A 27,236-nucleotide genomic window follows, 5' to 3' on the forward strand; every position below is an offset into this window, starting at 1 on the left:
CGGCCGACTCCAGCACCTTGTCTCCTGTTGGCTCTCCAACCGGCTCCAGCCCCTCGTGTTCTGTTGGCGAACCAACCGTCTCAAGTCTCCTCTCAAGTCTCCCTTCAAGTATCCTCTCGAGTTCCCTCTCAAGTCACCTCTCAAGTCAACTCTCAAGTCACCTGTCCCTCTCGAGTTCCTTCTCAAGTCACCTCTCAAGTCACCTCTCGAGTTCTCTCTCAAGTCCCCTCTCAAGTCCCCTCTCGAGTTACCTCTCAAGCCTCCTCTCGAGTCACCTCTCAAGTCTCCTTCCAAGTCACCTCTCAAGTCACCTCTCGAGTCCCCTCTCGAGTCATCTCTCAAGTTTCCTCTCCAGTTCCCTTTCAAGTCACCCATCCAGTTCCCTCTCGAGTCCCCTCTCGTGTCATCTCTCAAGTCTCCTCTACAGTTCCCTCTCAAGTCTTCCCTCGAGTCCCCTCTCAAGTTCCCTCTCGAGTCCCCTTTCAAGTCATCTCTCAAGTCTCCTCTCGAGTTACCTCTTGAGTCCCCTCTCGAGTCCCCTTTCAAGACACTTCTCAAGTCCCCTCTCAAGTCTCCTCTCGAGTTCCCTCTCAAGTCACCTCTCGAGAGCCCTCTCAAGTCACCTCTTGAGTCCCCTCTCGAGTTCCCTCTCAAGTCACCTCTCAAGTCATCTCTCGAGTGACCTCTCAAGTCATCTCTCAAGTCTCCTCTCGTGTACCCTCTCAAGTCTCCTCTCGAGTTCCCTCTCGAGGCTCTTCTCGAGTTCCCTCTCAAGTCCCTACCCAATGTCCTGGTCCGTTGGAGGTTCCGCTGGGGGTCCTGCCAGCTCCATGTCTCGTTGGAGGTCCCGCCGACTACTCTTCTGCCGGGGGTCCTGCCAACCCTATGTCCTGTGCCGTTGGAGGCCCCGCCGACTACTCTTCTGCCGGGGGTCCTGCCAGCCCTATGTCCTGTGCCGCTGGAGGCCCTGCCGACTACTCTTCTGCCGGGAGTCCTGCCAGCCCTATGTCCTGTGCCGTTGGAGGCCCCGCCGACTACTCTTCTGCCGGGGGTCCTGCCAGCCCTATGTCCTGTGCCACTGGAGGCCCCGCCGACTACTCTTCTGCCGGGGGTCCTGCCAGCCCTATGTCCTGTGCCGTTGTAGACCCCGCCGACTACTCTTCTGCCGGGGGTCCTGCCAGCCCTATGTCCTGTGCCACTGGAGGCCCTGCCGACTACTCTTCTACCGGGGGTCCTGCCGGCCCTGTGTCCTGTCCCGTTTGGGGTCCCGCCGACTACTCTTCTACCGGGGGCCCTGCCAACCCCATGTCCTGTTTCGTTGGAGGCCTCGACATCACCTGTCTTGCCGGGGGTCCTGCCAACTCCTTGTCCTCTTCCGTGGAGATTCTTGCCAACACCCGATCCACCGGCTCCGGTTCCTGTCCGGTCAAAACCGGCACCTGCCCGGTCCCCTGAGAGCTGTGGTCTTCGCCCCTCCTCGAACTCTGCCTTGCCCCCGGGCAGTCCGCCCGAGACCCCCTTTTTGAACTCTGCCTTACCCCCGGGCCGTCCGCCCGAGTTCCCCTTTTTGAACTCTGCCTTGCCCCCGGGCCGTCCGCCCGAGTTCCCCTTTTTGAACTCTGCCTTGCCCCCGGGCCGTCCGCCCGAGACCCCCTTTTTGAACTCTGCCTTGCCCCCGGGCCGTCCACCCGAGTTCCCCTTTTTGAACTCTGCCTTGCCCCCGGGCCGTCCGCCCGAGTTCCCCTTTTTGAACTCTGCCTTGCCCCCGGGCTGTCCGCCCGAGGTCCCCTTTTTGAACTCTGCCTTGCCCCCGGGCCTTCCGCCCAAGTTCCCCTTTTTGAACTCTGCCTTGCCCCCGGGCCGTCCGCCCGAGAACCCATCCATGGTTTCTGCCTTGCCCCCGGGCCGTCCGCCCGAGGCCCGCCCTCCGGACCCCCTCCACCCACCCTGCTGGACTTTGTATTTTTGGGACGTCTGGGATCCGTCCCTTGAGGGGGGGGTTCTGTCACACCCCCAGGTTTATGTCACGGGTTTTAGTGTTGTCTGTCTAGGTTACGTTGTCACGTAAGGTCTATGCTCTTGGAACTCTTTGATTTTTTTATTCCTCACTGCGTGAGCGTTTTAATTTTTTGATGTTTTGGAAAATAAAGTATCTAACAAATACTTTACCTCTGTCTCCCGGGTCTTGCATTTAGGTCCTACATACTACGTGCCTGAGACCGTAACAGAATGTCACAAGGCTCAGGACCCAAACGCACAACACCAGAAGCAGGTCAGGATTAACAAAGTATTTAATAAAAAGGCAAAAACACAAAACGCTCATTAGGAGGATCAAAACTGAGAAACTATAAGATCAAAAATGCTAAACGTAACACAAAGATTCTATCAAAAATATAATTAGCAAGGTCAAGGGATGACTGGCAGACTTGGTGAGACAAGATGAACTGGTAAGAAGGTAAGGGGACACAGGTGGCAACAATTAAGGGAGGAGCTGACAATGGCCCTTTCTCATTTCATCAATTCCCCCTCCTCGACTCCTTGGTCCTCCGCGGATGCATTTCCGGGAACAGAGATGTTTCAATAGAGGTTTCTCAATACTCAAATTTCCCCTCCGCGACTCCTCGGTCCTCCGGTAGCGACCCGGAAATGAATTTCAGCGCGCCATTTTGAAGGACATCTAATTTCTCTAAATGCACATCGAGGACCGAGGAGGCTCTCTGGAGGAGCTTTAACCGAGGATACACTGATGGTTCCTCCACGGCTCCTCCTCGGATGCATTTCCGGGAACGGTGGAGGCGTGACGCACGGCCGGACTTATCTCAGCCAATGACAGCTCTGCATGCATCCCCTGGATATTATTTTAGAAACTGCTTTCTTCGCGTGGCGATGTTTCCAGAGAGAACAGCTGTGAGGTCCGTGCAGAAAGCAGAGCAGTGTGTAAAATATATATCACTCAGTATAATAGGCCTACTCTCTTTATTTGCTTTAGTTTAGTAGATATCTACAAACAAAGACTCGATATTTTTCTAAGACCATTTAGTGCTTCACATAATAAAATACAAAACGGCTGTAGCCTGATTATGCTTTAGGAGCTGTAGGTGTGTGTGTGGTACAGTGTGTAGGTGCGTGTTGTGCAGTGTGTAGGTGTGGCGGACAGACGGGTCGCAGTTGGTTTGGTGTCCTCTGCTTACTTTTAATACTTGTAAATACAACTTTTGGCCCGTAATTTCAATTCCCCATTTCAGCGACCAGAGAGGGGGGGGGGGGGGGGGGGGGATACATCCAGTCTCTGATTGTGTTAAGTTATTATGAGAGTGCTCTCATACTTGTTTGATTCTGAAATTGTATATATATATATATGTGTGTGTGTGTGTGTGTGTGTGTGTGTGTGTGTGTCCGCATCTGTAGCCTGTTATTGTCTCATTATACCGCACTGTGAATTAATTAAAAGTAAATATATATAAGTCATCATGAACTGCCCCAGTAAAAACAAGAGGTTTATGTGAAATAGCTCTTTTTTTGAAATAATGGTTTTAGTGTGCAATTATAGGTTTTAATTTTGTATTTGTGTTCACTTAAAATAAATCAAACTTCCAAAAAACATATACAGCTTTTATTAACATTGGAATTTACATTGTAAACGGTCGCGGGGGGGAGAGCTTTAGAGAGCTCTCTCCTGAAAGACTGAAAGGCTCTGACAACCTCAGCTCAGTGAGGTAAAGGCACACCTTTATATGATCATTATAGTTATAAAAAAATAGGAGAATAGATTTTCATCTGTTCTCTTATAGTATAAAATACTATATGACAGTCAAAAAAAGTTGTTATTAATAAACAAGAATACAGTTTAAAAGGGGAGTGATTTGTAAAATATCCATAAATAAAAATAAAATCTGTTTACAGTTCTGTTTCATATGGATGTTGAGAGATGTATCCATAGATCACTTAATGTTGCTCTCGAAGTGCACCAGATTGATGCTTTTAACTTCAATATAAAAAATAAAAAACTTCCCTGGGGAGCATGCCCCCGGACCCCCCTAGAGGATGTAAGGTCCACTTACATCCTCCTAGGTCCTAGGGCAGCAAATTGTTCAGGGCCGGCCAGGCCTGTTTCCATTGCTTCAGAAGTTTCCATCACAGGGGGCAAGGTAAAAAAGTGTTCAGTCTGAAGCGGCTGATAATCACTCAGGCTATAGTATTCCTCCTTGGACGTTTTGGTCCTTAATATAGCCTATTATAAGGCTACAACTGACCCTAAGTGTCCGAAGTGGAAGAAAAATGTCTGCTAGCCAGTATCAGCGAACACATTAATACATAAAATAATATGTTTACTTACAAAAGTCTCCAACTAATCTTGTGGTCAGGGTTTTTCAGGGGCCAAATTTCTGCAGAACGTCACAAGTGTGTGAGAAAAAGCAAAGTCCAAGGCACACTTTGAGGTAGGCCTACTGCGTATAAGAAAAAGCCTTAAATATTGCAAGACACCTTTTCCCTAGACACAGTAGTTATATCGCCTGATGCATCTATGTGGATTGAATACAGAGCATAGTGGAAAATAAAGAAACAACATATTATAGCGAGTATCTTTTTTCTCGAGAATACCTGCTTGCTGTGACTGAAAGCCTTCTGCTGTGAACCGTCTTGCACTTGATAGAAAAACTGTGAGAAACGACTGCAATCATGAGCACTTAGAGTAACGCCACATACATCTCTCACTGAGTAGGAATGAAGCAAGTGATTGCTGCACAATGAAAAACACATTTTTCACATTGTTAAATAAGTAGAACTGTATAAGGGTGTTATTCGGGTCTGAGTAAATTGGTAACACTTTACGTGAGGAGAGAAGGAATAAAGAAATGTTAAAAAAGGGACAGCTCGAACTGCTTGAACATTATAGGTAATTTTTCTGGTTGACTCTAATGTTTAGTTATTAGCAAACAATTGAGGAATGAATCAGCATTGACTTGTTAATGATGGGGGAAATAAATGCTATTGTGTTTTAATGTCAGAATGAAAGAGCAAAGTGTTCCCTGGAGACCCAAACTGACACCCCGCTTTGATAATAAATGGAATTATGATAATAGTAATCCCATAAAAATGACTATTTGAGGACTATAAAGCAAACAATTATAAGTTGAGGTTTATAAATATGTCTGCATGTCCGCAAAGGTCCGAGTGTTTATTATTTGTCAGAGTCCGCACCGACTGCTCATACTCCTGTTTTGTTCTTCAAAATGAAGAGGAAGCGGAATGAGATTATAAGGATTAATTAAATGATGAATCAGTTGAGTAATAAAGTAAATATTAGTTGATGGATGAAGAAGAACACAAACTACTACTTTTACTTCTTTCAGTCGTTTCTACAAATTAATTATAAAAAGAGGGTTTTATATTCCTTGAAAGGTTAATACTTTTAAGATTCAGAGTTTTCATTTGACAGCAGTCCAATGCTGTCAAACAATTTGTTTGAGGTTTATACAAGTCAAGTGTGTGCCGTGTGCAAAAGCAATTAATTATTCTCAAATAAATCTTGTGTATGTGATTGAAGACAAAAAATAAGGCTCTCGGCTCTGTCGAAGCTGCATTTGAATGAATAAATTATTGCAGCAGAGCAAATTAGAGTTGACGCTCGGGTAGATGATTGATTTGCTCCATTGGAAACATTTACTCACATGCCGCAATAAGACAGAACATGAAACGTTTGGTTGGTTGAAGTTTGCTGATTGTACGAAAATTGCCGCACAGAGCCTCATCAAGTTTTTTTTCTAAACTGAAGGGGACTGTAGAAGATTGCAGTTTGATGTTGTTTATCTGTGCGTCTTCACCTTACGTACAGACTCGGAGACTTCACTTTATCACAAAAAAGCATCTGGCTACCCCGTGTGCCCCTCACATAAAAGGCTAACAGCTTAGATTAAAATGGCATACAAGAGATTAAAACGGCACAGCGGGTGAAGAGATTTCATACAGCTGGCAGAGGAGATGGATGAGGGGATGTCAAAACTGACCAACGGACAAAAAAAAGCCAGTTCTCTGTGGGTTTGTGTTTGTATAAAAGAGATTAGATGAGAGAGAGTGAATGAGGAAGAGAAAAGTTTTAAACATCAGATTTTGGAGAGTGGGTAAAAAAGTGTGTAGGAGGGTAAAAGAGTGTGTAGGAGGTGGAGCCCACTTTAAATGAAAAATAAAACAGTTAGAATAGAAATTATAGTATGTCAGAGGCTACATCGTTTTCGGCGAAAGAGGCTGTGCTACATAATCCTCTCTGATCCTGACCAACACTTGAAGTGAAGCATTCTGGGTTGGGAGGAATAATGATGGAGCAGGAGAGGGGGGACATCACAGTCTTGCTTTTGGCAGTGGAGATTTTTGAAGTTCAACATCAAACCAAGGACATCGTGGAGATCTAATTAGTACTTTGCCACCTGCTCACTGTGTACATTAAATAAACCCACAAACCCTTAAGCACACACAACCATGTTTACAGTGTGGTGCTACCATGAGTGACGTGCATTTCAATGCATTAAATTGAATCCATTTCTCTCTGTAAACATACATAGCACCGCATGGGCGCGGGAAGGGGGGTGCTGAGGGCGCTGCAGCACCCCCTAGCGGCAGGCAGGGGGTGCGGAGCTCCCCTGTCTGAATTATTATTTTGACGGTTATTGCTGCTCCTGCTGTGCATAATCTGTGTAATATGTAGCCAATAAATTCCACATTGTTGGTAAAATAATATTTTGGCCTGCCCCGAATGTTTTTTCTGTAGGCCCGGACAATTCTACCTCAATAATATAATACATTAACCGTGCTTTACGTGAACCTCATCAAGACACTAGAAAGGACGGCAGGACTTTAATTTCCCGTGTTCAGTGAATGCAACAGAGGCAAGACACCAGACCAATCAGAGAGTTGCATGGAAATAAAAGTGCTTGTGTTATTCAAGCTCGCGGCTCTGTGTGTGTGCAGAAATAGCGCATTTAGTGTGTGTGAGAGAGGGGGAGAGAGAGGGACCGGTGCCAGCAGCAGGGACCGTGTTGTTAGCATCTGATTAGCTAGCTGCACTAACGGACATAAGGAGCTGTTTGTTCCACAACAAGCTGGAGGAGAGTCCTCTCCTGTCAGAGGGCCTTTCTCACTTCGGTTAAATGGATTCCTTGCGTCGCTCACTTGCGTCATTTCCCTGTGACTAGTCCCTCCCACCAGGGAAGCATGGAGGGACGCAAGGAAACCACGAGAAGCAGGGAAATTAGTTTTAAGAGCAATAGAGAACCGCAGTGACGTGTCATAAAACCCGGAAGTAAACTTCTTCCGGTTCCTTCGTCAAAAACCAATGCAATTTCTCCATAGGATTTTGGAAAATAGCTCGAAATAAGGTCTGTGGTTGACACACATTTAAGAGAGGGATCACGTTTTGTTCAGCCAGATAATCTCCACATGTCAACCCTACTTTTATAATTTTTGAATCATAAATCTAGTCGCCAGAAGCAAAATGCTAACGTTATGCTATAGACAAACTACAACCCAGTACAGCAGCAGGGTCGCACGACTTCAACGTCACGCCAACTTAAGATCGTTTCAACTGACTTGCACTGAAACTGCACTTTGAACACTTTAAATATATTAACATTTTAAACTGTATACCCCGGTTATCTAGGCCCTTTTTGTTTTGTTTTATGTATACATGTCACACTGTGGGAAACGATATTTCGATATTTCTGGATGTATAACACATGTAGAATTTTTGACAATAAAGCTGACTTTGACTTTCGCTCGCTTGCATATTTTAACAAAGCTTTTCATTTTAGCCACACTGAATTTAACTAGAAGTCATGGCTGTGTCAATTAGCAGTCTGATATCGTTTTACAAAGATGACAAGAAGAGTGTAGATAGGAGAGAACCACTACAAGTCAGGACACGTAAAACAGTGCAGCCTAGATGAAGGTGTGCTTACCGGTGTTGTCAGGGCTAGCATGAGGGACAAGGTTTATAGGTGAGTAGTGATAGCAAGAGTACCGTTAACCTAGAGTTAATTTATTCACATTAATTCCCATCAACAAATCCATTTGATGTGTCACATGAAATCTTTATTAGGCAAGGCAAGGCAAGTTTATTTATATAGCACTTTTCAACACAAGGCAATTCAAAGTGCTTTACAAAAAATGAAAGAAATTAAGAAAATGGCATTTAAAATCAGTCATTAAAAAGAAAAGCTAATAAAATAAACATTAAAAGAAAAAATACATGGATAAAAGTTACAGTGCAGTCTAAGATATGAATAGTTCAGTTAAAAGCAGCGACAAAAATAAAAGTCTTCAGCCAGGATTTAAAAGTAGTAAGAGTTGCAGCGGACCTGCAGGTTTCTGGGAGTTTGTTCCAGATATTTGGAGCATAATAACTAAACGCTGCTTTACCATGTTTAGTTCTGACTCTGGGGACTGAAAGCTGACCAGTCCCTGAAGACCTGAGAGATCTGGATGGTTCATAATTTAGCAGGAGGTCAGAAATGTATTTTGGGCCTGAACCATTCAGTGCTTTATAAACCAGCAGCAGTATTTTTGAAATCTATTCTTTGACACACAGGAAGCCAGTGTAAAGACTTTAGAACAGGAGTGATGTGATCCACTTTCTTAGTGTTAGTGAGGACTCGAGCAGCGGTGTTCTGAATCAGCTGAAGCTTTCTAATAGATTTTTTAGTGAGACCTGTGAAGACACCATTGCAGTAGTCCAGTCTACTGAAGATAAAAGCATGGACAAGTTTTTCCAAATCCTGCTGTGACATTAGTCTTTTAATCCTAGTTATATTGTAACCTGATTTAGTAACTGTTTTAATGTGACTGTTGAAACTCAGGTCAGAGTCCATGACTACACCTAGATTTCTGGCTTTCTCTGTTGTTTTGAACATTGCAGACTGAAGCTTAGCGCTAACTTTTATACGTTCTGCCTTGGCTCCAAAAACCATTACCTCAGTTTTATCTTTGTTTAATTGGAGAAAGTTCTGACACATCCAGTCATTGATTTGTTCAATGCACTTACTCAGTGTTTGAATTGGAGCATAGTCTCCTGGTGAAATGGTTACGTAAATTTGTGTGTCATCCGCATAGCTATGGTAACTTATTTTGTTGTTCTTCATTATCTGAGCCAGTGGTAGCATGTAGACGTTAAAGAGAAGAGGCCCCAAGATTACAAATATTACACACCAGAAAACACAGAAATATCCATGAAATAAACATACAGTAGGCTATAAACAATTAAAGGGATAATTGGGAAGGCATTACAAATGTAAATATATTTTAAATAATAAAACAATCCCACCACCACAGGTATCTACAGGAGAAGAGGGAATTCTCTCCACAAAATGTGAATGCCCATGTGGAGAATGCAGTCATGCGGCTGCATTAGCCATCTTTGCCATCCACAATTTCAGCTGCACTGACACCCCCTGTCAGTGGAAGAAGACAAAGGCAGCTAAACATATGCATTCAGTGGAGGAGCTATTTCCTCCAACCAATAACTCATTCAACTCGCTGAAAAGAGAGCCCACCTCCGAAGATCGTGACTGGCTGAGGGTCCGACTCGGGGGCAGGTTCTCAGGAATTTCTTGGCTTCTCTCCCCCAAGCCAGAAGAGGAACACTGCAGCATGGAAACACTTACTGTTCCTGAAATTATCAAATCTGTTGGGCATCAGGGACCTGAGGCAATTGTGGCAAGCATGGCATTGTCTGAACAGCAACAGAGGGCAATTCAGGTGGCTACCACTGGTCAGCGAACCAACCCAAACTGGCATTTGTTCAGGAAAGGAAGGTTGACTGCCAGCAACTTTGGAGCTGTCCTGAGGTCAAAGCGTGTGACTGCTTCCCTTATTGCCAGGAGGTAAAGTGTCCCTAGGGAGCTAGGGAAATGACAATTAGTGAAGCATTGCAAATCAAGGGCTTCTGTGTCAGTAAGGAAGGAGAAACATTCAGCCTGCGTGAGGAACATCCTTACTGGCACCAAGTGCAAGGTCAGCTTCACCTCAATGCAAGAAAGAAGAAGACATTTTAAAAAATTGAATCGTTTTTAATTTACATTTACTCGCCTTTGCAATGTTGTGGTTGTTAGAGTGTTCCTGTCACCTCGTCTGTTGGGAAGATATAAAATATTAGTTTCATGGAAGTCACCCCGTCACATATAAGAGCATTAAGACATACAGTACATAGGCTAAAACAAAACATCTAAAGATATAACCTTGCACTTTGATAAGTCTCGGGAACATTTTCACTATTTTGACATTTTTATAGATCAAAATTGAAATAAAGAAATAAATGGTAGATTAATCCATATTGAAAATAGGTGTCAGCTGCTACACTAATTATACTGTAATAGTTATATTTCTTAATTAATTAAGATAAGATATTACTGTATTGATCCCAATTTGGGAAATGTTTGTGTTGCAGTAGCATAACAAGAAAAACAAAATATAAGTTATTATATATACAAAAGTATGCGAGGGACGGGATATTAAATTTAATATAAATGTAAAATGTATATGTGATTTTACGTCCAAGAGAAGCTTTGGAGCAGAGAGTTCTCTGCCAGCCAGAGGTGATTTGTTATTCGTTCAATATGTCAAACTGATTTCCCTGACTACAATCTTTATGCTGCTTGTACTAATTAGACTTATCATATAAGCCACACAGGTTTTAATAGGATTTATTCATTATCTTTACTTACGTTGGGGTCTTTTCAGCAGCGCCATCTCTAAAACGGCGATACAGTCACTACCCATCATTTATATTTCACCGTGACATGGACAAAAATGTAACGTCAGCTTACCTCATGGCACGAATCCAGACTCTCCTTTGGAAAACATTGGCCGGGAAACGATAGAACAAGCACGTTTCATGCCTCCTGTGGCTGCAACCCGGAGCAAAGCAACAAACCATTTCGTAGCTAACTAGTAGCGCTAACTAGTAGCGCTAGCTTTAGCTAAAGTTAGCTAACGAAACGAACTGCCGAGTAAAATTGGAAAACACTGGTAATTAATTATTCTATAATTTGTAAAACTACCGTGTTAAAAACGACAATTTAAAAAATACCGATTCTAATGGTCAGATATAGATATACAGATACTAAAGATAGGCATGTACTTGCTTTCAAGCAGAACGCAGGGGAAAACAAACTTAGCGGGAGTGTTTACGTGTTCGGCATAATGACGTACAACGGCCTCGACAATTTCTGTAGTCCTATTCAGCCACTCGATAACAACCATCGTTTTTCAGACACGTAAACTCTTCAAAAATCACCAGTGGGGTCACTGCTGATGTATTTAATGTCGTAGAACAAAACGTGATTTATCTCTTAAATTTGTGTCAACCACAGACCTTATTTCGAGCTATTTTCCAAAACCCTATGAAAAAATGCATTGCATTTTGAGGAAGGAACCGGAAGTGCTAAAAATGCTAACTTACTTCCGGGTTTTACGACGCGTCACTGCGGTTCTCTATGGGACGTCCTTTCCTCCGGAGCGTCACGTGAAGCGACGTCCGTTTGTGATGACGCTGCACAGCTGATCGTCTGACAGCAGCTCTGTCACCGTTATTTCCACACACACCCCCGCCTCTGTTAGTACACATTTACTGACACAAACATTTGTATCATCAACGCCATTCTTAAAATGTATAAACGAACAATAGTTCGATTAATATTGATTAGAGTGCACAAAATAAATAAAATAATTGACAGAAGAAAAAGAGATATGTTATATATCAAAACCCAGTTAGATTAACATTAATTGGATTGCACACTTTGTTTGTTCGGATATATAGCAAATTAAAATTTTAAATAGCACTTAATGACTTACTGAATGGAAATGATAATAAATGAAAATGTAAAACAAAAAAAGCGATCATGAAAATGTTTCCAAAAAATGAATAAAATGATTTTTGACCACTTTGTTGTTCAGATATATCACATATTTGTAACTAAATTATACATTAATTGACACAAAAGACGGTATAAACTGAGGAGTGACTCCCGTGAGGTTCATGTATTTTATTCACTCCGCTGGGAAACTGCTCTCATGTCAAGAAGCATCACATCAGTGCATGCACTGCATTGTCCAATAAGTGAGCGATACACAGTAAGAAGGCGGGGCGAGTGTCTGAGGATTTCATCGGAGGATGGTCTGGTGGTTCCTCGATTATAGCTCCTCCATTATCGCTCCTCGCTCCTCCGACAAAAATAAGGCCATTGGGACGCTACTCAAGATGGCGCAGACAAATCAACTTCCGGTGAGACCGAGACCGAGGAGCGAGGAAATGAAAAATAAGAGAAGTGAGAAAGACCCCGAGAGACTCAGTTGGGCTAAAGGAATCTGAGTGTTTAGATATATTTAACTTTAGTCTAAGTTATCTCAGTGGGTCTCAAACGGTTTGGTCACAAATTATTCAAAAAATTATGTCCGCGGCACACCTTCATATGATCATTATCGTTTTTTTAAAAATAAGAGAATAAAGGAAAAACAGGTATGAAATACTATATGACAGTAAAACAAGAATACAGTTCATTATGGAATACTAAAATAAATAAGTAATAGATACCTTACCGTTACTGCGCTCATAAAGAATGATAAGAATAAGAATAATGCGTATTGAACTGGTTTCATTAATTAGTGAGTTTATTTAAGGTAATTAGTTAGAGGCCCTATTTTATCAGTATGTCTGCACAGCAGTTACAATGGTCAAACTACATTAGAACAGAATTGTCCCCATGTTGTCTTTAATAGTTACTAACATGAGATATTTTAATGAGATATGGACCGCAAAACAAAACATGTCCCTGGTTTTCATTTTGAAAATCAAGTTACCGAATGCAAGTAGTCGCCTTAGATTATTTTGTTATGAGAAGTGAATTACTGTTCAATTTAGTTGATGTAATAATCGTTTGGTTTCTTTTACATTAAAAATAAGTTACAATTTTCAAAAGGTCTTATGTTTTTTTTCGGGGGGGAGGCCCTTTTTCCAGTTTAGAGCAATAGAGAACCGAAGTGACGCGTCGTAAAACCCGGAAGTAAGTTAGCATTTTTAGCACTTCCGGTTCCTTCCTCAAAAAGCAATGCATTTTTTCCATAGGGTTTTGGAAAATAGCTCGAAATAAGGTCTGTGGTTGACATAAATTTAAGAGATAAATCACGTTTTGTTCTACGACATTAAATACATCAGCAGTGACCGCACTGGGGATTTTTGAAGAGTTTACGTGTCTGAAAAACGATGGTTGTTACCGAGTGGCTGAAAAGGACTACAGAAATTGTCGAGGCCGTTTTACGTCATTACGCCGAACACGTAAACACTCCCTCTAAGTTTGTTTTCCCCTGTGTTCTTCTTGAAAGCAAGCACCTGCCTATCTTTAGTATCTGTATATCTATATCTGACCATTAGAATCTGCATTTTTGAAATGGTCGTTTTTAACACCGTAGTTTTACAAATCATAGAATAATTAATTACCAGTGTTTTCCAATTTTACTCGGCAGTTCGTTTCGTTAGCTAACGTTAGCTAAAGCTAGCGCTACTAGTTAGCTACGCAATGGTTTGTTGCTTTGCTCCGGGTTGAAGTCACAGGTCTTCGCATGAAACGTGCTTGTTCTATCGTTTCCCGGTCGATGTTTTCCAAAGGAGAGTCTGGATTCGTGTCATGAGGTAAGCTGACGTTACATTTTTGTCCATGTCACGGTGAAATGTAAATGATGGGTAGTGACTGTATCGCTGTTTTAGAGATGGCGCTGCTGAAAAGACCGCAACATAAGTAAAGATAATGAATACATCCTATTAAAACCTGCGTGGCTTATATGATAAGTCTAATTAGTACAAGCAGCATAACGTTTCACCATGTAACTAAAGATTGTAGTCAGGGAAATCAGTTTGACATATTGAACTAATAACAAATCACCTCTGGCTGGCAGAGAACTCTCTGCTCCATAGCTTCTCTTGGACGTAAAATCACATTTACATTTTACATTTATATTCAATTTAATATTCCATCCCTCACATACTTTTGTATATATAATAACTTATATTTTGTTTTTCTTGTTATGCTGCTGCAACACAAACATTTCCCAAATTGGGATCAATACAGTAATATCTTATCTTAATTAATTAAGAAATATAACTATTATAATTAGTGTAGCAGCTGACACCTATTTTCAATATGGATTAATCTACCATTTATTTCTTTAGTTCAATTTTCATCTATAAAATAGTGAAAATCTTCCCGAGACTTATCGAAGTGCAAGGTTATACAGGACTGTCTCAGAAAATTAGAATATTGTGATAAAGTTCTTTATTTTCTGTAATGCAATTAAAAAAACAAAAATGTCATACATTCTGGATTCATTACAAATCAACTGAAATATTGCAAGCCTTTTCTTATTTTAATATTGCTGATTATGGCATACAGCTTAAGAAAACTCAAATATCCTATCTCTAAATATTAGAATATCATGAAAAAGTATACTAGTAGGGTGTTCAACGAATCACTTGAATCGTCTAATTAACTCGAAACACCTGCAAGGGTTTCCTGAGCCTTGAAAAACACTCAGCTTGGTTCAGTAAACTAAATCACAAGTATGGGGAAGACTTCTGATCTGACTGCTGTCCAGAGGACCGTCATTGACACCCTCCATCAGGAGGGTAAGACACAAAAAGAAATTTCTCAAAGAGCAAGCTGTTCACAGAGTGCAGTTTCAAAGCACATCCACAAAAAGTCTGTTGGAAGGGGGAAATGTGGCAGGAAACGCTGCACAACCAAGAGAGATGACCGCAGCCTTAACAGCATTGTGAAGAAGAGTCGCTTCCAGAATTTGGGGGAGCTTCAAAGACAGTGGACTGAAGCTGGAGTCCAGGTATCAAAAGTCACTGTTCACAGACGTGTCCGGGAAATGGGCTACAATAGCCGTATTCCCATGGTCAAGCCACTTCTGAACTCAAGACAACGGAAGAGGCGTCTGACTTGGGCTAAGGAAAAGAAGCACTGGACAGTTGCACAGTGGTCCAAAGTCCTCTTTTCAGACGAAAGCAAGTTTTGTATTTCATTTGGAAGTCAAGGCGCCAGAGTCTGGAGAAAGGCTGGAGAGGAGCAAAATCCAAGTTGCTTGAAATCCAGTGGGAAGTTCCCACAGTCAGCGATGGTTTGGGGAGCCATGTCAGCTGCTGGTGTTGGTCCACTGTGTTTCATCAAGCCCAGAGTAAATGCAGCTGTGTACCAAGAGATTTTAGAGCACTACATGCTTCCGTCTGCTGAAAAGCTCTATGGAGATGAGGAATTCATTTTCCAGCATGATCTGGCACCTGCCCACAGTGCCAAAACCACCAGTAACTGGTGTACTGACCATGGCATTACTGTCCTCGATTGGCCTGCAAATTCCCCTGACCTGAACCCCATAGAGAATATGTGGGGTATTGTGAAGAAGAAGCTGAAAGACACCAGACCCAACAATGCTAATGAGCTAAAGGCCGCTATTGAAGCATCCTGGGCATCCATAACACCTCAGCAATGCCACAGGCTGATTGCCTCCATGCCACGCCGCATTGATGCAGTAATCCGTGCAAAAGGATTCCCAACCAAGTACTGAGTGCATTAATGGACATTTTCAAATGTTTGATTGTGTTTTGCTGTTATAAATCTTTTTTTTTTACTTGGTCTGAGGAACTATTCTAATTTTTTGAGATAGGATTTTTGAGTTTTCTTAAGCTGTATGCCATAATCAGCAATATTAAAATAATAAAAGGCTTGCAATATTTCAGTTGATTTGTAATGAATCCAGAATGTATGACATTTTTGTTTTTTTAATTGCATTACAGAAAATAAAGAACTTTATCACAATATTCTAATTTTCTGAGACAGTCCTGTATCTTTAGATGTTTTGTTTTAGCCTATGTACTGTATGTCTTAATGCTCTTATATGTGACGGTGTGACTTCCATGAAACTAATATTTTATATCTTCCCAACAGACGAGGTGACAGGAAACCTAACACTCTAACAACAACAACATTGCAAAGACGAGTAAATGTAAATTAAAAAAAATTCACAATTTTTTTATTTCTTCTTCTTTCTTGCAGTGAGGTGAAGCTGACCTTGCACTTGGTGCCAGTAAGGATGTTCCTCACGCAGGCTGAATGTTTCTCCTTCCTTACTGACACAGAAGCCCTTGATTTGCAATGCTTCACTAATTGTCATTTCCCTGGCTCTGTAGGGACACTTTACCTCCAGCACAGCGGAAGACCCTACCAGACCATCTGGAGATGCCCCCAACAATCCTGATAGGGAGAGCCACAAATCTGACTCATGGACCTGCATCTGGGTTGCAGTGGTGAATGCCCTGACGCCCTCACATTCATTCATAGTCCCCCACTGTACAGACAAAACACCATCAAGGGCCTGTTGTTGCCCTAGCACCCTGGCAATAAAGGAAGCAGTCACACGCTTTGACCTCAGGACAGCTCCAAAGTTGCTGGCAGTCAACCTTCCTTTCCTGAACAAATGCCAGTTTGGGCTAGTTCGCTGACCAGTGGTAGCCACCTGAATTGCCCTCTGTTGCTGTTCAGACAATGCCATGCTTGCCACAATTGCCTCAGGTCCCTGATGCCCAACAGATTTGATAATTTCAGGAACAGTAAGTGTTTCCAAGCTGCAGTGTTCCTCTTCTGGCTCGGGGGAGGGAAGCCAAGAAATTCCTGAAAACCTGCCCCAGAGTCTGTCCCTCAGCCAGTCATGATCTTCGGAGGTGGGCTCTCTTGTGAGCGGGTTAAATTAGTTATTGGTTTCAACAGTCACATTAAAACAGTTACTAAATCAGCCTATTATCACCTAAAGAACATATCTAGGATTAAAAGACTAATGTCACAGCAGGATTTGGAAAAACGTGTCCATGCTTTTATCTTCAGTAAACTGGACTGCTGCAATGGTGTCTTCACAGGTCTCACTAAAAAATCTATTAGAAAACTGCAGCTGATTCAGAACACCGCTGCTCGAGTCCTCACTAACACTAAGAAAGAGGATCACATCACTCCTGTTCTGAAGTCATTACACTGGCTTCCTGTGTGTCAAAGAATAGATTTCAAAATACTGCTGCTGTTTATAAAGGACTGAATGGTTTAGGCCCAAAATACATTTCTGACCTCTTGCTAAATTATGAACCATCCAAGTCTCTCAGGTCTTCAGGGACGGGTCAGCTTTCTGTCCCCAGAGTCAGAACTAAACATGGAGAAGCAGCGTTCAGTCATTATGCTCCAAATATCTGGAACAAACTCCCAGAAACTTGCAGGTCTGCTGCAACTCTTACTACTTTTAAATCCAGGCTGAAGACTTTTCTTTTTGTCGCTGCTTTTAATTGAACTATTCATATCTTAGACTGCACTGTAACTTTTATCCATGTATTTTTTCTTTTAATGTTTATTTTATGAGCTTTTCTTTTTAATGACTGATTTTAAATGCCATTTTCTTAATGTCTTTCATTTTTTGTAAAGCACTTTGAATTGCCTTGTGTTGAAAAGTGCTATATAAATAAACTTGCCTTGCCTAATAAAGATTTAATGTGATACATACAATTGATTTGTTGATGGGAATTAATGTGAATAAATTAACTCTAGGTTAACGGTACTCTTGCTATCACTACTCACCGACACTATAAACCTTGTCCCTCATGCTAGCCCTGACAACACCGGTAAGCACACCTTCATCTAGGCTGCACTGTTACGTGTCCTGACTTGTAGTGGTTCTCTCCTCTATCTACACTCTTCTTGTCATCTTTGTAAAACGATATCAGACTGGTAATTGACACAGCCATGACTTCTAGTTAAATTCAGTGTGGCTAAAATGAAAAGCTTTGTTAAAATATGCAAGCATGCGAAAGTCAAATTCAGCTTACATTAAACAAAACAAAAAGGGCCTAGATAACCGAGGTATACAGTTTAAAATGTTAATATATTTAAATTGTTCAAAGTGCAGTTTCAGTGCAAGTCAGTTTTAACAATCTTAAGTTGGCGTGACGTTGAAGTCGTGCGACCCTGCTGCTGTACTGGCTTGTAGTTCGTTTATAGCATAACGTTAGCATTTTGCTTCTGGCGACTAGATTTATGATTCAAAAATTATAAAAGTAGGGTTGACATGTGGAGATTATCCGGCTGAACAAAACGTGATCCCTCTCTTAAATGTGTGTCAACCACAGACCTTATTTCGAGCTATTTTCCAAAATCCTATGGAGAAATTGCATTGGTTTTTGACGAAGGAACCGGAAGAAGTTTACTTCCGGGTTTTATGACACGTCACTGCGGTTCTCTATTGCTCTTAAAACTAATTTCCCTGCTTCTCGTGGTTTCCTTGCGTCCCTCCATGCTTCCCTGGTGGGAGGGACTAGTCACAGGGAAATGACGCAAGTGAGCGACGCAAGGAATCCATTTAACCGAAGTGAGAAAGGCCCTCTGACAGGAGAGGACTCTTTACGACGCGTCACTGCGGTTCTCTATACCCCCTCCAAATGTCTGTGCACGTCCCTGGTTATGACAGCACTTACGCGATTCCGGGATTTGTAGTCTTTCTAGTTTCGTATTGTTCATTGTCTTATATTTCAACAGTTTTAAGACAAACTTTGACTTTTTTGACATGGAAATTATTTTTCAAGATTGACAAACAACATATGTGTAATTCATGGCACAATTCAAACGGGATCAAAAGATAAGTTTTCTCTCTCCATTGACTTCAATGTATTATTTTTTCGGAATAAGGTCCCGTGATGCGGAAATAAGTGGGCGTGACTTCGCCACTCTATAGACTACTAGATCAGGGGTGCCCACACTTTTTTGGCTGGTGAGCTACTTTTGAAATGACCAGCTAACCGAGGTCTACCAACCAAAAATAAAATCCCAAATTGCAAGGGTTGCTGAATAACACGTTTTATTTTTACATGGGATAACTACAATAGGGCTGCAACAAACGACTAATTTGATTATCGATTAATCTATAGATTAATGAAACGATTAATCGACTATTCGGACTACTGTGTGCCTTGCGCAATTTCTCAAACGCTCTTATTTAGCCATCAACTTTTAGATTTAGTTTGAGGTTGTTTTAGGCATGTGGAAACTAACAATGAAGACAATAAAGATGAATACTTGATTCAAAAATACATATATTATTAAATTAACTTAACAAATTGTGAACAAAATTAACATTGCTTTTTATTTGAATTAAATAAATAATATTTCACATCAAAAGAAACAACAATGTTTTAACAAATCTTATTAAATAATCTGATGACAGAACTGGAAACAGAATAGCTGAAACTTTAACAAAATAAATAACTCAGTTACCTCTAATCATTAACCCATGTTTGTATAATGTAGTTAACTCCGTGTGTTGCTGCTAGCATACATAACACCTGACGTGGAAACGTTACTCGTGGATGGGGCTACAGAGCTACTAGAAAGACAGTCGAACCCGGTGCATTCCTCCGTCTGAATGTGGTGCACTTTTGCTAAATGTTTAGACAAATTGCTCGTGTTACCGCCCTTACATGCTAAACACTTTTGGTGACGAGCATTGTCCACCTCAAGACGGGTAACATGTAACCACACCTTGGAGCGCTTCTCTCCACCATCTCCTCCGTGTGTTGCTGCATGTAGCAGGTGCGTGTGTGTAAACTGCCCCGCCCCCTTGCAAACAGACGGGGGAGAGAGAGATCTCTTCTGGATTGGAAAGATAGAAAATACACCGACCATAGACGCATTTGTTTGTCTTTTTGCATGTTAGAAACGAGTTGGCGACACTAAGACTAAGAGATAATGTTTGTGTAGCAATAATACATGACCTTTCTCTTTCTCAACTCGCTACTCGGAGGGAAGTCGCTGTCATATGCCTTGTGAACACTCCGATAATGCCTCTCCACGTTACTTTTCTTTGGCAGAGCGACGCTTGCTTTACAAATAAGGCAAATAACCTTTGAATGTGACATCACAAAAAAAGATTCTCCCTCCCATTCTGTGTGGAAGTGGTATGTCTTTAGCTTTTTGCTCGTTCCCGCACTCATTTTGTTGTTTGTCTCTCCCGGCACTTGACTGATTTTGTATCGCTTTGCATTCTGTGTTAACAGACTGGAAAGCAATAGGTCGCTTTTTCTGTCAATCAAGTCAACTCCTGAATTAAGTGGCAGGGAGGCCAAGGGAGGAGGGATCAAAACCTGTTTTGTCTATTTTAACGGAGCTGGATTTTTTTTAATTTATGAATGACTCGCGATCTACCAGCATTGCCCCCGCGGTCGACGTACTGGGCACCTCTGTACTAGATGATGCTTCCTACGCCCATGGGTTTACTTGGTTTGCAACATTTCTTTCTTTAAAAAAAAAAACGTGATGTAGTTACAAAAATATGATTAATACAGTTAGCATTAATCGTCCTGTGGTTCGGCTGTTTAATGTACTTATTTCTGGACGGGTGCTGCTTGAGCTGCGAGGAGTACTAATTTGTGTTGCTCTAATTCTGTTAAAAATACACAACGTAGGTTAAATATAACAATTAAACAATAACGTTTACTTTACCCAACCATTCAGGCCAACTCCTCTCTATGATTACACATCTTTGTGGCCTCTTTGTTTTGCTCGGTGTTAATCACTTTAGAAGTGACGTTTTGGGAAATGCAGAACGGGAGAATTCCACAGTTCTGTGAGGTCTATGTTTGTTGCATTGCGGCGTTGTTCTCCATGTTACCTGCAGCCTCTGGAGACAGTCTACAATATCTTATTTTATACAATTTCTTTCTGCGTGAACAATTTAAAACAAACGATATGAAAATATAACACAAGTCAGGGGCATTGCAAGCTGTGCGTATGTCAACGATTACATTTGCATTTCTAAATGAAATTGTAAATAATAATAAAAGACGTGCTAAACTCCCATCATGCCTTGCGTCACGTTACCATCCAACAGACCACATAAAGCACACACAGTGAAAACACGATATATTTTGCAGCAGACCCAATCGCAGTAAATCATCATCAACTCTGCTATGTGTATTGTATGACGACTACATAAATGTATCCATTAACTCTATTGTTAATTAGAATAGGTTTTCCTGTTTTTCATCAGTGACCGTGAGTTAGCGTAACTGTGCGGAGAATTACTATATTTCCGTGGAACATATTGTAGTATCGCTTCTCGGCCTTTTGGCTAAGATCAAGTGTAGTATCTGTTCTTATCAGTTTAATATCTGATACGTCCCCTACCCGGGGACCATATATTAAATTGATTTTTGGAATAGGGAGATGGAATAGGGGCTTGCTCCGTCCACTCCACGCATCGACCTGGTATTGCAGTACCTCCAGGAACGGTGCACCCCCTCTTTATGTTAAAAACAAAGAACCCATCAAGCTCAGGATACACGGTCAAAGACTAGTTGGTCTACAATCTGTGTTCCAAACACGTTAATCTAACAGCTATTTCTTATTATATATCTACCTGCAATGCATTTGCATATTCGAAATAACTATGTAAAACGAAGTAGATAGTAATGCAAAAGCTCAGAGTAAATATATGTAACCAGTGTTTGCTCAATGTGGTTATCTTTTGAAACACTAACACTATTTTCTGTCAATCCTGTTAAACCCATCATTATATCACGTGTGTGTGTGTGTGTGTGTTTGTGTGTGTGTGTGTGTGTGTGTGTGTGTGTGTGTGTGTGTGTGTGTGTGTGTGTGTGTGTGTGTGTGTGTGGCACGGGCACATAGTATCTGTCCCCGGCTGTTTGAAGAGCAAGCATGGGGAACAAAAGACAGTGTTTACCTCTTGCATCCAGCTAGTCACACACACAGTTACAATCACACTCCCTGTAATTGACATAATTAATAGATAGATTAGCTTCTCACCATCATTTGCTGTGGCCCACTGATGTTAACGATCGTAACTGAAAGGCTGCCTGTCAAACGTAAACATTCAGCCACGTGACTCGCAAACTCTCGCGAGAGTTTTACACAAGACGGATCCTTTCTAGCCATAACCCTGCACCGGGCGCTGACATTGGCGCCCGGTGATCGTCAGATTTGACGACGCTGATTGGCTGAAATTATGTTTCGGAGCCATAGCTTACAGATAGCAACAGTCAGCTGCTGCTGCACTGGTTGAGGGCTCCTCTCTTAGCGCCCAGATGAGAGAGGGTAATGATACACGGGCAAGGCCAGGCAGGAAACATGTGACTTATCAGTAACTTTAGACATCGTAACACTATTTTAAACGAGATTTTATTGTAGATTATACATTTTACTGATAATAATTATATAATATTTACCTTGTTCATTAAAAATTAAAATTAAAAATATATATTTAAAAATATATATATTTAAAAAAAAAAAAAAAATTTTTTTATTTAAATCTGTAATGTGGGAAGAGGTGGGGCGGCGCCCCTAGCGCCCCTATGGGCCGGCCGCCACTGCTACCCAGCCAGACAAAAGTAACCACTTTCATATAACTAGGCCAGAAGTAGCCTACGTACTGTAAGGGCTTTCCACTGGATAATAACTGCAGCGATGTGTTTTAGCACGATACAAGTTTTTAACCCTAAGTGATGCACTTCTTTAATGTGTGTTCTTTCTGATGTAAAGTCAAGGTTGTAACTGTTTGCAGTAAAGTTGTGGGGCGCTGAACTGTTCCTTTGATTCTTATGAATTTTGATACATGATAGTAATTTATTCTTTCAAATTTGAAGGAGGGTGAGCAAGCATCTTGCGGAACATTCATCATTAACTCCTCCAAAAAATATAGTTTTTTCAATAATAAGAGAATATGTGAATCATAACAGCGATTGACAGCTGATAGGAATTATATGATTGTTAATAGTATCATATTCATTCAGACAAACATCGATGGGAGTTAATTAATGTACTTATTGCAGCAGTCTGCATAGATTTGGTACCCCTGCTGGTCTAAGAGTGAAACAAACTCAATCAGTTATTGTTCAGTTAAAATTCATTACATTTTGTCTGCCACCTTATATATTTCTATTTAAGGCTTTACTGATGTGCCACAATAATGTCACCAAATGTTATTGAGTTAAAATATAAATAGTGTGGCTTTCCAAGTTAACATTCATTGATATGACATGCGATTAAATCAGCATATACTTCTGCCAGGGGATGCCACCCCTCAAAATCTCCTGCCACCCTCTTGCCACCCCATGAATATTTTTCTAGATCCACCCCTGGATGCCACATATACTGGGCCAATTTAATGTGGGCTTATTTCGCTTAAAACATGTTTGTTTAAATGAGGACGTCAGCGCAGCCTCCTCTAAACCAGGTTTAATATTATCATCCTTACATTGGCTCTGTACGGATGGAGCGCTATTTACCATCTTTCTCTTCTCACTTTTCAGCCTCTGAACCAAACCCCATGCTATCTCTGTGACGTTTTTAGTTGACTAGTCAGTTTAATCGAGGCAGCCATCTGATTGCCCCCCAGGAAGACACTCTGGCACATACTGTAAGGCTTTTCATGCCAAATGCTTCTCAGTATAGACAGTTGTGATCTAATAAAGGAACCGTTTTAAAACTTTGGGAAAAACAATTTGCTTGCCTTTTTTAAGGACCTTTTTAATATATTTTTATTTTATTTGACAGCTGACATGATAGCAACGAGTCAGCGCAAAAGAGGGATGTAACACGCATTATAGGCCACAAGGCTGGAATAGAACCGAGAACATTCAGATTTCGTATCATGAGCCGTAACCAATCGACCACCAAGGCTTTCTTTGATTTCTTACAATGTTGAAAACGTAATGAAAATATTACATTTCGGTTTGTTTCAGATATTAATGAGAGGAAGGTTACATCCGATCCGTGTGGAGCAATGAGGAGAATATTTATTGTAGAATATTGTATATTGCGTACAATTATATATTTATTATTTAACTTGATATCCAATAGGTCATGATTTAATCAGTTCCACGCTTAGATTACCGTTAAGATATCACTTGTTTGTACATGGTTTTAACCGGGAGGAGCTGTGGGACGAACCGGGGAGGAAGGGCAGGGATTCATCGAGAGGGCTTACTGCATCTGTTAATGGCCCGGACGCTCATCATGTCCCTAAGGGCAACACTGTAGAGGTTTCTCAATACTCAAATTTCCCCTCCTCGACTCCTATCATCGACTCCTCTCCTCGAGACTTGGTGCCGCCCACAGGAGATGCGAGCGGAGGACTGAGGAGGGGAACCGAGGAGAGAGGAGTGGAAGCAGCAGGCGGTTAGAGAAATGAGAACTCCTCTCCTCTGAGCGGTCATTTTAAAGAGACGTCCATTAATGATGACAGGAGGCACAGCAGCACTCTGATGGACAGATGTGTTCATGACGACTTATATATATTTACTTTTAATGCATTGACATGCGGTATAATGAGACAATAACAGGATACAGGTGCGGACATACACACACACACACACACACACACTTATATTTATATAAATATATACAATTTCAGAATCAAACAAGTATGAGAGCACTCTCATAATAACGTAACACAATCAGAGACTGGATATCCCCCTCCACCCCTCTCTCTCTCTCTCTCTGGTCGCTCAAATGGGCAATTGAAATTACGGGCCAGAAGTTGTACAAGTATTAAAAGTAAGCATAGGACACCAAACCAACTGAGACCCTGTCACACCCCCAGGTTTATGTCACAAGTTTTAGTGTTGTCTGTCTAGGTTTGGGTGTTTGCTGTCATGTTTTTCCTCCTGGGTTATTGTCTGGTCCTTTTCCCTGTGTTTTTCATGTCTGTCGTTATTTCCCTGGTGTGTCTAATTCCCGGATTGTTTTCACCTGTCAATCCTCGTGTGTCTCCTGTGCCCATCAGTGTCAGCCCCGCCCATGATTGTTCCCACCTGTGCCTTGTTACCCTGTGTTTAAATTCCCCTGTCTCCCAGTGTTCAGTGTCAGTTCGTCTTGTCATGTTCAGGTCAATGCGTATCGTTTCTTGTCATGTTAGGTCTATGCTCTTGGAACTCTTTGATTTTTCATTCCTCACTGTGTGAGCGTTTTCATTTTTGCTGTTTTGGAAAATAAAGTATCCAACAAATACTTTACCTCTGTCTCCCGGGCAGTGGCGGCTGGTGGAAAATATTTTTGGTGGGGCTGTTAATATAGTGAGTAAAAAACAATTTTCGGGAGAAATGACCCCTTAAATTGAGACTTCTGGTGATGTAATGGCCCCATAAAATCGTTGTTCTAGGGCCGGGAACAACCAGGCTGAGTCGGGCTGACTATGCTAAACTAGAGAGAGAATCGCTGTCAAGGGGGCTACAACTACAACAAGATGAACATATTTGACCGTGATTTAATTGTAATACACGTTTCAAAATGATGCCGAAGTAACAACATACTGATACCGGATAGTAAAAACCATGAATTAAGGCTTTGACAAGTCTGCAGACAGACGGCAGGCAAAACCTTTTAAAATGCGTGTTTTCTAATGGAGATTTGGCTAAGCTAACGTTGTAAATGCTCCGACCGTCCACACTCACAACAACGGCCTATATAGACATAAATAAACCAGCGACTGTATTCGCCATGACACAGACAGTATGTGGTTTGTACTTGTTTAACTTTTCTCTAGTTTCTGAACAGATATGAAGAGCTGTGAGCTCTGAGTGCTAAGAGCTAACGGCTTTGTTGTTCTTCTGGGGAGCTCATTGAAGATGACGTCACGGCTCCGCCTACACTGCGTTACTATAGATACTACCCCAGTTCCTCACGAGTCTAAAAAACAACTCACGTCAACGCACGTAAGCAACGTGGGCGCCAACGTGAGCGCCCTCGTGACCAAAATATTTGACGGCGCTGATTGGCTGAAATTATGTTTCGGCGGCACAGTTTACTATTGAGACTTTTGCAACGTGCTGGTTGTTGCTGTTTGGCTCGGGGGCAGCGCCCCGTAATGATAAACTAATGCCAAGGGCCTGGCCAGGCAGGAAACATGTGACTTATCAGTAACTTTAGACATCGTAACACAATTTTAAACAAGATTTTATTGTAGATTATACATTTTACTGATACATGGTAGGGTATGTAAGTTTGTGAAACCGGCTCGAGATACACGTTTTGTTATATTCCATGGAATGCTCTTAACATCCCGATAGCAATGTATATCTTAAGTGCTTTGACAAAAAATCCATTAAAAAAAAAATCATTTGCGGAAACCGTAGTACTGTAAAAAGCACGACCAATCATTTTAGCCGGCCCGGCTAAAATAACTGGATGGCCTACCTGCCTGTCAGCCTTCCATCTGTGCACAAACTTATCTCGTGCCCTCATTGGTCATATGCGCGTTCGTGTGAGTTGGAGGAGGGGCTCTATAAGGAAGTGGCAGATTTTCTCCGGTCGTGTATTTTCAAATTCTAGCGATCTCGAGCCGGTTTCTCAAATGTACATACCCTACCTTTAAACGTAAATACATCTAATATATTCCCTTGAAGAATAATGGGGTATTGCCATACACTGTATATATAGCAGGGTATTATACGTTACGGTCCCAGCACCACATTCTTAAATATCATACACTTGAATTAAGTCAAATAACATAGCATGACATCCCATACTATATCATATATTTAATGTATTATCAGCAATAATTTACTATTGACGGTTACTTCCTTTGAGTATTTGAATTCATTTAAATCTAGGATGAAATTGTAAAGTGTAGGTTTTAAATGAGAGCATGTTTGGTTGCAAAGATTCAATTGACATATATATAAATATGTCACATACCATAGACTATAACCATTTAATGGTATAGCTAAAATAAATGGTATGTAATAGAATGGAGGAAGCAGTCATTTCTGAAGTTGTACAGATATTTTTATTTTGACAATGTTGGAAAGCCCCGCATGAAGCAGGGCATCAAAAAATTAGTTATAACTCTTATTGGTCCTCTCCACGGAAATCTTTAGTAAAAGGCGAAAGATTTATGCGATCTGAAGAGAACCAAGAGTGATCTGCCGTTTGAACAGTTTGGCAGCGAGTATATTCACGAGAAAACCACTTTAAGTGCTGGTGTCGTATTGTGAAGTCAGCTTTTGGAGAAATATAATCCACATAATGAATGAATAAAGAAAATCTGAGAAACACAATTACCTTGGGTTTTCAATTTAAAAGAAACCCACGTGTATTTGGCATTAGTTAGACTCTTATGCCATGTCGCAATGCATGATGGGATTTCGGGTTAAG

At 41.4% G+C, this 27,236-nt stretch overlaps 1 protein-coding gene across 1 annotated transcript in view; it reads right to left on the reverse strand.

Annotated features, from left to right (window-relative positions):
• The window catches only part of LOC307023943 (melanopsin-A-like), a 75,557-nt gene extending 53,524 nt beyond the window's left edge, over positions 1–22,033 (reverse strand). The window contains exon 1 of the mRNA XM_079657645.1: positions 21,891–22,033. Coding sequence (XP_079513771.1) covers positions 21,891–22,019 — 129 coding nt within the window. The 5' untranslated portion in view covers positions 22,020–22,033. The remainder of the gene's footprint in view (positions 1–21,890) is intronic.
• Between the last annotated feature and the right edge of the window lie 5,203 nt (positions 22,034–27,236).

This window comes from Notothenia rossii (genome assembly GCF_949606895.1).
Source record: "Notothenia rossii genome assembly, chromosome: 11".
Lineage (NCBI taxonomy): Eukaryota > Metazoa > Chordata > Actinopteri > Perciformes > Nototheniidae > Notothenia > Notothenia rossii.